At 37.9% G+C, this 12,868-nt stretch overlaps 1 protein-coding gene across 2 annotated transcripts in view; it reads left to right on the top strand.

Moving 5' to 3' along the window:
- cdkal1 (CDK5 regulatory subunit associated protein 1-like 1) overlaps window positions 1-12,868 on the top strand; it is a 410,090-nt gene that overhangs the window by 204,788 nt on the left and 192,434 nt on the right. For both annotated transcript variants that reach the window (XM_079627099.1, XM_079627100.1), the window contains one exon: window positions 6,104-6,207. In XM_079627099.1, the coding sequence (XP_079483225.1) occupies window positions 6,104-6,207 (104 nt within the window). The remainder of the gene's footprint in view (window positions 1-6,103; window positions 6,208-12,868) is intronic.

Genomic DNA, 12,868 nt, shown 5'->3' with positions numbered 1-12,868 from the left:
CCATACAAATCACGAAAAAAAACCTGTAACAAATAATTGAGTCTTGCTTCAAACAGAATGTCTGGTTGAATTCACCGTACAATAAAACGAGGTGGATCGCGAATAAGCGCTCTGTATCTGCTGCTCACTTGCATTTGTTTAGTTGGCAAGAACGCGTTTCGTCGATAGTTCATGTTTAGATAATGCCAGATTGTTGACAAACACACTACTCAAACGTGTTAAAATTCTACAAAACCAGTTGAAACAAATGGATTGAACACTTAAACTGAAAGTGTGTGTGAGACCTCTTTAAATACAATAGGCCTACATAAAACTACAATATTTATAATTTAAGGGCCTACATTTGGACACATCGAGAGAATTATCTTTAAAAGTATTTTGCCTTTGCCTGGTCATCAGGCTCACTCTGCATATGAAAGACAGAACATTAACACCTCCTGAAGCCCCAACCCCCCACAGGCGATCTGAGTCTGAGACCGACTTAAAACAAAGAGAAGTCACAATTCACACTTCATTCTAGACATAGCATTAGGCTAGTAAAGTGTTGATAATGAAATAAATAAATTATTTAGGCTACATGTAGGCTAATAGGCTAATATTTCTGTCATAAAAGTTTATCAATAAACATTTAATTATTTCAATAATTGAAGAAATAAAACACTACCTCGGTTTGGGCCAGCTTTTTCCAAGCAAACCTAAATACAAACGCATGTTCATTTGTTCAAACGCATGTTCATTTGTTCATATTCATTTGTTCAAACGCATGTTCATTTGTTGTCATGAATACAATGTTCAACTCAATGTTAAATTCCACAGGGATCTTTGGATCCTTACAACCAGGGTGCGCGATTTGTGAATTAGCTATTATTATTTTTTTATATATAAATCTCGAACCACAGTGCTTGCTGCTGCTAAACTAAATAACATTTATATAATAATTATGAACTTAAATGAAACAATATCGCAACATTTCGACAAATAAATTATCGGATCTATTTTTACAATTTAATTCAAGGCGATTTAGCCTAGACTACATTTAATTATAGCGATATTTTCACCCTTGTCCGTTCATCATTGGGAAGCGCTCACAGCTAGTTTGAGTAGATCCTCTGCACCTCTCGGTTTCATACGGATTACCTAATCAGATAACATTTATTAAATATTTAGACATTTAAAGGCTTTAGACATAGCCGATTTCTTATCGTGACTGAGCGGAGGAAAGTGGCTTTCGGTTCATTTTTGTGACGTGCAGTTCCCGGAGACAGAGACGACAGATACACTTTTGAATAAAAGTTTGAATATGAATAAAAGTTTACAGTTTTGAACGATGTAGGCTACTCTACTCTGATCTGTATGACTAAAAAAACTACGGAGTAGCCTAAAGGGCCTAAGTTATTTTAGCTGTCTGTTATGAGAAAAAATAAATCCAAATGCACGCGCAGTGTTCGTAGTGTTCGTCTGTCGAACACTAATTCAACATGCCAGAATAAAACCCGACTTTAGAACAATGGATAGCCCCACTCGGCGTGGTGTGCCAAAAAACTTAATTATAAACTTCAATATTTCATTCAAAATAATCTCAAAACGCTTTGTGACATTTTGAAAGCCGTGCATGCATTAAGGCACTGGAACCATGAACTGAAACTGGTTCTGATTGTATTGTTTGTCGTTTAAACGTGCCTGTTGCATATCTTTACATTATATATTTTAAATGGTCTATTGGTGAAGTAATTTATAGCATTGATTACTGTGGAGGGAGGGGGGATTAAAATAATTCAGCAGAAGCAGGGATGTTTAGACCAGAAGGAAATCCCCGTCCCCCCTGGCAAATCGCACCTTGCTTAAAACCATGTTTTACAAACTCTTTATAGGAACCCAAAAAAAGGCTATCCTGTATAAACATTTTTTTTTGTTTGTTTGATTGTTTGCATTAATAATAGGCTATGACATGCATTAATAGGCTAATATAAAATGTACAATAATCTTTGTTTGTACGGATACGTAAGTTCTACCACTCGGCCATGAATTTACTCATTTAGAAAAGCCCGGTTTATCCAATCTGTTCCAGAGAAGCGCTCATCATCCGTCTCATTCCTCAATAGAGTAGTAAACAAATAATCAGCTTCTTTGCACCTAATTTATTTTTGTTCGTTATTTTTGTTATTATTATTATTTTATCACGCTGCTCCCAACGGGCAATAGGCTTATGTCGCCCACCGACGTCTAGGCTACAATATGAAATAAAGGCTATATTGTTCTCGTCTCTATTTTTAAATTATGATTCTATTTTTCTGTCCTAAACAATGTTCTATAGTAGCCTATTTCATCTGTTAATTGACATTAACCCCGCTTACATTTCAAAATACGGCAATAGCTGCTGTTTTGCACAATGTCCCTCTGCGCCACCTGGCGGTCATTTCGCGAATGACTTTGAAATGCGACTGGATTATTTTTACCGCAGTAGTTTTGCCGCGGTGCCTGTCGCGGCGGTAATAGGCATTCTGGTTGAGTACCATCTGTATCTTTCGAGTCTTATTGTGCTAATACTGTCAAATACACACAAGGTTTTCATAAACAAAGTTGGTTATGTCTAAAGTGAAAGAACAATAGAAAAAATCTGCTTGTCCAAATGCGTGTATTAGACTCGTTGCGTGCAGATCTTAAAGTGACAGTAATAGTAAACACGCAGCCGCTTGTCCTTAAAGGGATAGTTACTCAAAAATAAAAATGCTGTCATTATTTACTCTCACTCTAATGTTGTTCTAAACCTGTATTAATTTATTTCTTGTGCTGAACACAAAAGAAGATTTGAGGAGTGTGGCTAACCGGCGGTTGCTGGTCCCCATTGACTACCATAGTAGGAAAAAACTATTATGGAAGTCACTGGGGTACATCAACTGTTTGATTACCCACATTCTCCAAATAACTTTTATTTTCAACAGAAGAGGGAGACTTATTCAGGTTTGAAACGTAAATAATGACAATCAAAATTGTGGGGAGAACTATCCCTGTTAATAAAACCACAAAATACAAAGAGCAAATCACTCACTGCTCTTGACTGAGAACTTTAATAGTAGCTTTAATAAGAAGCAATGTACAATTTATACAGTGAAGTTTATGGTGTTTTATTTTCATATTTGTTAATTTAATTACTTCCTTAAATGCTGTTAAATACACCCTCTGTAGCTGAAAAAATAAAGCACTGTTTATTTAATTTGTATATTAAGTTGTGTATGTGTATCTTTGTTCTTCATTTTTAATAACAAAGAAAATGACAAAGATTTTTTATTTTCGCCACTTTGGCCTAAATATCTGCCATTCTTTTTTATTTTATTTTTTGTTACCCAAGGCTTTGTTTTTAAAATAGGGAGATTAGTTTGGCTGTGATGCTCAGTCACTTGAAAAATAGTAAAACCAACATGAAAAGGAATCGTGATAAAATCGTGAATTGTGATTTTCCTGGAAAAAATCGTGATATGATATTTTTGCCATATCGCCCACCCCTACTCAAAAGCCAACTTTTTTCATCTGCCTAAGGAGGAGCATTTGAAGACTAAGTGGCTACAATTCATATAACTACACCACAGAAGTATAGTCCGAGCCTTGTGCTTTGTTCGCGCCATTTTGAAGACGATTGCTTTTTAAATGCAATCAAACTTGGATTCGCGAGCCGTCTGATATTGAAGGAAGGTTCATTTCTAAGTGTATTTGTATCAGCTTCCTCCTCCGTATCACAACCTGTAAGTGTTATTAATAATTGTTGCTTTTATGTTTTATGTAGCATGCTTAATTATTATTTTGTTTGTTGTGTAAGCACCGTTTAGCTTCTAGGTCTTCAATGGCAATTGTATTGAGATATGTGAAGTGTTTGTCGTTGTTTTCGGAGTTGTCCTAAAGAATAGAATAATACCTCGTAGTAACGTAACTGCATTTTTTTTGTTGTAAAAACGTTATGTTTATGCATCGGGCTAACGCAAACAAAGACTGATTGTGCTTTTACAATATGAACTCTGGGCTATGCTCGCTAACATAACATTAAATTCTTTATCTTATTTTTATTTTTTTACTACAAACTACAAAGCAGTGGACTATAATCATTATTATAACACGATTTAATTGATAAAAGCATCATTGTACTCCGTGTTAAACAATAAGTATTATCTCTGTAAACACTGCTGGGTCATCTGACCAATCGCAGATTAGCGTCGCGCAAAGGAGGGGTTTGGAAAAATGAGTCGTTGAACAAATCATTTGGGAGTCGGTGAGCAAATCAGGTAAAAATAAATGCATATTATACGAAAACAAAAGTATTTTTTGACATTGCATGCACGTAAAACTGTTGTTGGGGACTCCCTAAACAACATTAGGAACATTTTAAATGTCATAATAGGTGCCCTTTAACTTATTATACTCTGCGACCTGAATTGGGACTGGCTTTCGCCACTGTCGGACCAATTTAAAGAGATTTGTGACTTTGTTTGGTACAGCTGTTTGGTACAATTTAAGGATAGGCGGAAAAGACAATCCTTGGTTCAGTGATACTCTCTCTACCCTTATTAAACAGCACATTTTTGCTTGGGCCAAGGTGGATAAATCAAATGATTGAATAGATTGGAGTTTAAAAAAATAAGAAATATCAGCACTAAATCGATTTAAAAAAATGCAAAACGTGATTATCTTTCTATGGTAAATAAATAGCTAAATAATCCAATACAATTGTGGAAGCTAGTTAAATCTACCTGGGATACCTGAGTTTATCAATTAAAGCTCCAGATCACTTAATTGTTAATCAAACTGTCGTTAAGGGTAGAGTGAACATTGATGACACTTTTAATAATTATTTTACTGTTGGTTTAAACTGTTGGTGATCTACTAGTTCTGGTGTTTTTACTTCTACAGATGTTGATTAAGCTGAACATTGCCCCTGGCAAGTGTTTAATTTCTCTGCCATTACAATATCTCAGGTTTACAATGCTTTAGTGAAACTAGATAGTAAAAAAAAATCTGCAGGAGTTGATAAAATTGACCCCTGCTTTTTAAAAATGACTGCTTACAGAGCCAATTGCTTTTATTTTTTATCTAAGTTTAATTTCAAACACTATACAGAGGACGTGGAAGTCGGCAACAGTTATTCCACTATTGAAAAGTGGAGATCTTTCAGATCCTAATTATTATCGTCCTATCTCCAGATATACCACGTGTATATATACGTGGATACTCACCAAGACAGTGATTTTGTACATTCGTTTGGGTGTATTTGACCATTTAAGTGCATTTAACCACGTAAATAACTCAATTTGGTACTTGTGATCTGTTTATGATGCTCTCAGAGAGCACTTGAGAACTGAATGGTTTAAAAATTATATAATAAACTTTAGTGATGATGCAACATTGTCTCCCCGATTGTGCAAGGGACAATTCCGTCACCTATGCAGCTGCAGCTCGCTTATAATGCAGACACGATGTGGTGGTGCCATTTTCGCATTTTGAGAGGGAGCATACTGATTCATTCACTCTTTATTATGTCTCAGAATAATTACTGATTTGTCAAAAGTTATTTATTAAAGATGTATGAATTGTACCTCACCTTCAGCAAGCTGCTGCAAGCATGTATGACATGCCTCTCACAGAACGGAAGGCGTCATCAGCTTGAGATTGGCAAGACATTATAAGTGATTATCAGTTGATAGCAATTGGTAGCCAATCAATCGAAACACCCATAGGGAAGAGGGAATGTGCATGAGGACGCAGGAACAAAGGATAAACCTGTGTATCATGACTCAGTGTGTATGAAGAAGCTCATGTGTTCAGATAATATTTCACACCAAAAAAACTGAATAAATCTTGATGCTCCTTAAAGTGAGTTCATTGCTTTTATGCAAAACAAGGTATGAAATATGACATGGACATAATATTCACCCAGACCTCACCCTGGTAACTTACATTTCTCTTAGTAGTTTACCAAACAAAATATTATGGTTGCTCTTTAGTAAATGGTGAAATCAGAGTGTTCAGACGTGTTGCCGTTTATATCCGTCATACTGTACTTGGTTGTGTGTATGTAACACCTCATGATGTTTGTGATCTCCTCTCTCTCCCACAGCTGTCTGAACGCTTGCACGTACTGCAAAACCAAACACGCCAGAGGGGATCTGGCCAGTTACCCCATAGAGGAGCTGGTTGAGAGAGCCAGACAGTCTTTCCAGGGTGAGTCCGACTGTTTGAAGTCAGAGTAATCACAACATACTACATCAAAATTATGTTTGCTTAACATTTACTCTAGTTACTCTGTCTTATTAAATTTAAAGGTGTCATTAAGATTGTTCAATTTAAAATAGTACCCAAACAAACCGCAACCACAATAGTTTAATGACATTTACTGAAGTACATAAGCTTCAGTCATCTGACAAAGATCAGGTTAATCAGCCCATGATTCCTATGAATGATATGAGAGCTAGGGCTGAAACAACACATATTATGTAAATACGTTGATGCATCTCCTGAAGCAGATGCTAATGGTTAGAATTGCATCACGCGTTATAAGGTGGTTTATACAGCATTTTATTTTATACAACTAGTATTTTATACAACTTTTATTTTTTTACCCAAACCGACATTTTTGGTGCGCTCAACCGCATTCTGGGAAAACCTGCGGTGTATCAAAAGAACAGCAGTGGAAAGCTCTGTCACGTTAACTGATGTAGAAGATATTCTCAATTGGACATCTTGATCATGATACTGTCACTATGGGGATTATACAGGTGTGACTTCCGATGTTCATTCATACAGATATGTATTCAAGCAGCTTCTTTTATCTGCTGAATGAACAAAACATTTCAAAACACACACCTCTAAGCACATGCTGCTGTCAATCCCAAACAGTGGCTACGTTCACATGCATAACTTTTGTTTCAAACGGACTGAATTCATTCGAAGTGATCGGGCTGGTGTGCGCATGTCACAAGCTTACAACCCGAATAGATTTTTTGACATGCGCAAACTGCACGAATAAACAGATTCTCACTGTTTGCGCTTACTACTGTAACTATTGTCCTACATTTGTTCTTTATTTGTTTTAAACAGCAGACTTAATATTTATTCATTTCTGGTCATAATTTGGAGACAATGAGCATACAAACCGTTGTGCCGTTCTGCTTTAATTAATCATGCAGTAAAAATGCATCCCCGTTCCCAAAACCTGTGGATAAGAATCCGAAACAAGGACTGGTGGGACGTTGTCCTGCTCCACTTTACAGACGCTGGGTAAAAGGAGAATTTTAGAATGACAGGACACTAATTTTTATGAAACTTTATTCAACAGGAACAACAGCTCGTTCCTCACGTCATCACGTTATTTCAACATCATTGCACATGCACAGTCCTTTCAGTGTCGGTTTTCAAACCGATTAAGGGTTTACATGTTCTCTTGATCGGATTCGAAAAGGAATAAACCACCCTATTCAATCGGGTTGAAATTGTATTTGTATCTAGCTCAATCGCATCGATGAAGGGGTTTACATGAAGGCTTTTCAGTCCGATTGAGCAGTCAATCCGATCACTAACACATTTAGTTGCATGTAAACGTAGCCATTGACTGACAATGCAGCCTTCATGGACATTTGTATTACTGATAGATGCCTTTTAATTTTTGCCACTTTTTTCCTTTTTGGTAAAGTATTTTTTTAGATATTAGTAACAAGCTGAAAGATTAGTGGCACAATTGATGGTTCATATTTATTAGAGTTGGGGATATTAATTATCAAAATCATCTAAATAAATATATGATCAAAATAAAGTTGCAGCCCTAGTTTATATGGACGTGTCAGTAGTGTCTCATGGCTCCTTGTCAGTTTGAAATGTTAGCAGGCCGAGTGCTTGTGGTGTCACAGTAGCAGACACGTGCTCCACACGTTTGCTAATGTTGACCATCTACATCTGACAGAACCTTCAGTACTATGCAGCATATCATACAGTGTGTGAGACACAGAGCAGTCCTGTCTGAGCATGTGCACTGCTGCTCATTAAACACTAATGGAAGTTGAGCAAAGGATGTGTTGGGTTGAAAATAATCAAATATATTTGAAAATGAACTAAGTAATTTGCTTTACTGTTTCAACCCCCCTCTATTTCTTACCAGAATTACCATTTAGAATTCCTAAAGAAAAAGAGGTGTTGATGGTTTATCAAGGCCTGAAGGCCAAGTTGTGTACATCAATGGTCTGCTAATTGTCACACCTTTAGCATGGTGGGGGAAGTTGCCATCCTCTGATTGTTCAGTTTGAATGTCTCACTTTGGGTTTCAGTCACATGGTCAAGGAAGGGATAAAACAAAGATTGAACTGTTGCTCTTGGCTGCCCTATTCTTTTTCTTGCTCTTCTTTTCTCTGGCTATTTCTCTCTTCTATTTTCTAAAGCCTTTCTCTCTCTCTTTCTATCCCTAAGGTAACATTTTACATATATGGTGGGTATGATTTATGGTATACGTTTTTATCATCTCATATATCTGTTTAGTAACTATTTTAAGTGTAACCATAACTAGACATTGTCATTAAACCCTTTCAATTGCAAATGATGTGCTAACTAGTTTTGATTCGGTATTCATTTTAAAGTGCTACCTATTGACCAAACTCAGGGCAGTGGAGAGGAAATGGCGCAAATCAAAAGACACATCTGACCTGAGTATGTATCAATCTCTGCTCTTCCTTTTCTGGGGATGTTCATGCTGCAAAATCTTCATATTTCCACAACAAGATCAACAGCACCTCAAACACACGATCACTTTTCAAGACATTCAACTCTCTCCTCTGTCCACCACCACCTCGTTAACTGCTGATGATTTTGCTAACTTCTTTACCAACAAAACATAAACTATCAGCAGTCAGTTCTCAACTCCACACACAACACAGCCAAAAATCTTCTCTCCTCTCCAATAACTGAGGAAGAAACATCTAAACTTCTCCTCTCCAGTCATCCTAGCCCATTCCCTCGAGCCTTCTACAAGCCATCTCTCCCACACTTCTACCAGCACTTACACACATCATCAACTCATCTCTCCATACTGGGATTTTCCCTACAGCATTCAAGCAGGCTCGGGTAACTCCACTGCTTAAGAAACCAACATTAAACACATCACTTGTAGATAATTACAGACCTGTCTGTAATTGAGTTGCTTTCAACCAAGTATCATCCTTCCTGTCTCTGAACAACCAGCTGGATGTCAACCAATCTGGCTTCAAGAAAGGGCATTCAATCGAGACTGCATTGATGTCTGTCACAGAAGTCCTACGGACCTCAAAAGCTGCTTCCAAATCTTCAGTTCTCATTCTCCTGGATCTGTCTGCTGCCTTCGACACTGTGAATCATCAGATCCTTCTTTACACCCTCTCATCACTGGGCATCACAGGTACTTCCCTCCACTGGTTTGAGTCCTATCTCACAGGTAGATCCGTCAAGGTCGCATGGAGAGGCGAGGTATCCAAAGCACATCAACTGACCACATGGGTTCCTAAGGGTTCAGTTCTTGGACCCCTCCTCTTCTCCATTTACACCACATTACTGGGACACATCATACAGGCACATGGTTTATCTTTCCATTGCTATGCTGATGACACCCAGCTCTACCTCTCATTTCAACCAGATGATCCCACAGTAGCATTGATGCCTGCTTTACAGATCAACCACAGGCTCAGCTCCCTCCTACTTCCACTCACTCCTACGAGTCTACATCCCTACCAGAAGCCTACGATCAGACAATGAGTGACGGCTCGTGGTACCATCACAGCGAGCCCCCAAAAAAAAAAACCCTCATCCAGAATGCAGAATCCCTGACAACATTCAAAATACAACTAAAAATCGTATCCCTTCCGTGAGCACCTCCATTAAAAAAAAAAAAAAAAAAATCAAATCCTTTTCCTTTAATCCTCCCTTGTCTGGCTTATGCTACTCTGAGCAATGCCTGCACTTTGTATTTTGAGCAGTTCTTGCATTGTTTTTGCCTCTTCATCGTGACTCACTTAATTTAGTCCTAATTTGTAAGTCGCTTTGGATAATAGCGTCTGCTAAATTTATTTCTTCATTCTTTCAAAAACTTGAATATTTTTATAATATTAGAGTTTTTTTTTTTTAACAAATATTTATACATATTTGTTTTAAATGTATGAGGGGAAGGTTTTAGTTTCTGGAGCGCATTAAACAAATTGAGCGTGTCGAGACATTTGCCGCTAGTGTAACACTTGCTGAATTCAGATACACTTCAGTGATATTGTTCTAGAGGTGGACTGTAGTTGTACAGCTGAGGTCCTGCAGTAGTACAAACCAAACCAAAAAAAATTATAAATAAATAAAACTAGTATGTCCTAAATAATGTCTTTTTTTCTCTCTCACATTATGCCTTAGCCGTGAGATGACTTGTGCTGCGATTGTCTTCTAAATCTCCCCCTGAACCCACACTGAATCTTAATTTTCAGTGGTGGCACCAAATGGAGGATTTATTTCATTTGCACTAAACTTTGGGCAGATTTTTATAGATTTATTCAAATATATTTGAAATATAGCAGATAATGAGCAGTGGATCTGAATGAGTGGATCAGTTCCTCACATCAGGAGAACACAAGGTGGATCTTTTAACTGCTCCTTCACAGATGATCAGAAATCTTCTGATCTGCACTGCTGATGTTTTGCACCACTTGCAGCACTTGTGACAATCGTGAATTTTTCTTAATTTATTCAGTAACAACATTAATGTGTTTTTCGGGTACTTGCAATGCTTATACAACTTTGTTTGCAACAATTTTCTTTTGGGACATAGAACAAAAACAAACAACTAACATCTAAGTAATAATTCTTTACATTTATATAGTACTTTTCTGGGTATTCTTCTCGGTACTCTAATACTCAAAGCGCTTTACATATGGAAGGGGGAATCTCCTCAACCACCACCAATATACATCATCCACGGCAGCCATATTGCTCCAGAACGCCCACCACACACCACCTTATTGGTGGAGAGGAGACAGAGTAATGAAGCCAATCAGTATATATGGGGATGATTAGGAAGCCATGATGATGGGCAGTGGCCAATGATGAATTTGGCCAGGATGCCGGGGTTAAACCTCTACTTTTTTTTTTTTCCCCGAAAGATATCCTGGGATTTGTAATGACCAATGAGAGTCAGGACCTCGGTTTAATGTATCATCTGAAGGACAGTGCTCTTAGACCGCTTAACACAGTGATTGCTATCAGGATATGAGGAGACTTTCAACCAGCATAACAACAACAAAAAAATCGGTAGAGAATCACCTTTTGCACCTTTAATTACTGTGGTTAAATATACTGACCGTATGTGTTTATTTAAATATACTGACCGTATGTGTTTATTTAGTCCCATCAGAAAATTATTATTCTGTGTTCACTTTAAGTCACTGCAGCTCTTCATGAATTCATCCACACTTCATTTCAGCTATTAGATTAGGCCCACACGTGTCCCATTGAATTCCTCGACATGAAAACACGTCTACACCCGATGCTGAAGTCACATCTCAGAAACACATCAGAGTCCAGCACTGTTTGCACATGCTGTTCTTCACGATCGTTAGTGGCGTGGATCAGAATGATTCAATATGTTCTGAGTCAGTTGGAATGTAGGCTGATTTGTGTCATAGCCTTCAGTGATGTTGCTTTGTCTTTCTCTCTTTGTGGTTATATTGTCTGTTGAACGGACACTCTGAAGTTTCAGTCCAGTCCAATGGTGGAGTATACTGTATGGTGGAGTGATGGACATTAAGGTTAGATTGAGTTTGAGCCTCCTGGTCTTAATATGTTTTAATATGTGCTCTTCTGCCAGTCCTCACTTTCAAAGTGATATTTGCAGGATGATTATTGATTGTAGCGGTAAGCGCAGGCTAAGACGGACATATTGACAGCATGTGAAACGACCTTGTCCACTGATGTGGCACTTTAAGAAGTTATCATTTATTTAGTGCTACTCATTTATTCACGATCGTTTGTATGCCTGTCGGACATCAAGAAGGCCTCATTAAGAATGAGTTTGATCTGACCAGTTATCAGGAATGAATCGCAGGCTGTCAAATGAGCTCTGAGTTCCGGAGAGTGCATACTCCTCATCTCACATTACATCAGACTCCATGATGGAAAATGATTTTTTTCAGGAGTTCCTCAGAAAGCATTTTGAGCAAGAGCAGCTTGAGTGGATCTGAAGCTGCTGTTGGTTACCGTTGAGTTTGAGTAGTGCACCGTTACTCCTGTTTGAGCTCTCAGGTCTGTCTCATCGTGAGCTTCACTGTGGTCCATGACGAGCAGAAAAAAACACTGTCATTACACGATAGAGATGGTCTGTGGACTTGACTAGAATTAGTCCAAGAGTGTGAACCCGATGGTGAGTCCATCAAGGTTCAGACAGGGTAAAGTGTTGCTCTGTTCGGCTGTGTTTACTCGAGCTCTGGGCTTTTAGCAGTAAATAAGACACATGATGAGCTTCAGCCTGCAAACACCTCCAGATGCTCTTCATCACTTATCTTAAGTGCCACAGTGTTTACATTGAAGTCATGTTTATAAATGTCTGACTGCCCTTCATCAGATGTGTCTGCAATGCTTCAGGATATTTTCTCTTCACTAACATTGTTTCTCCATTGTTTAAGTCTTAATGTGATTGTACTGATACTATTGTTTGTCTGTATGGATTCTCTCAGGTTGTATTGATTCTTCATATCCTTGCATGTGTGTCCAGCTGCAGCAGGTCTGAAGATCTGCGGACACACTGGCTGTTTGTTGTGATCCAGTTACATTGTAATACATTGTGATGTCTTGAATCATGATGTGTATCATGTTGGGTGTCTCTTGGTCAACTTTG

This window comes from Phoxinus phoxinus, assembly GCF_949152265.1.
Source record: "Phoxinus phoxinus genome assembly, chromosome: 10".
Classification (NCBI taxonomy): domain Eukaryota; kingdom Metazoa; phylum Chordata; class Actinopteri; order Cypriniformes; family Leuciscidae; genus Phoxinus; species Phoxinus phoxinus.
Note: the sequence above shows the minus strand (reverse complement) of the source record. Positions and strands in the feature narration are given on the sequence as shown.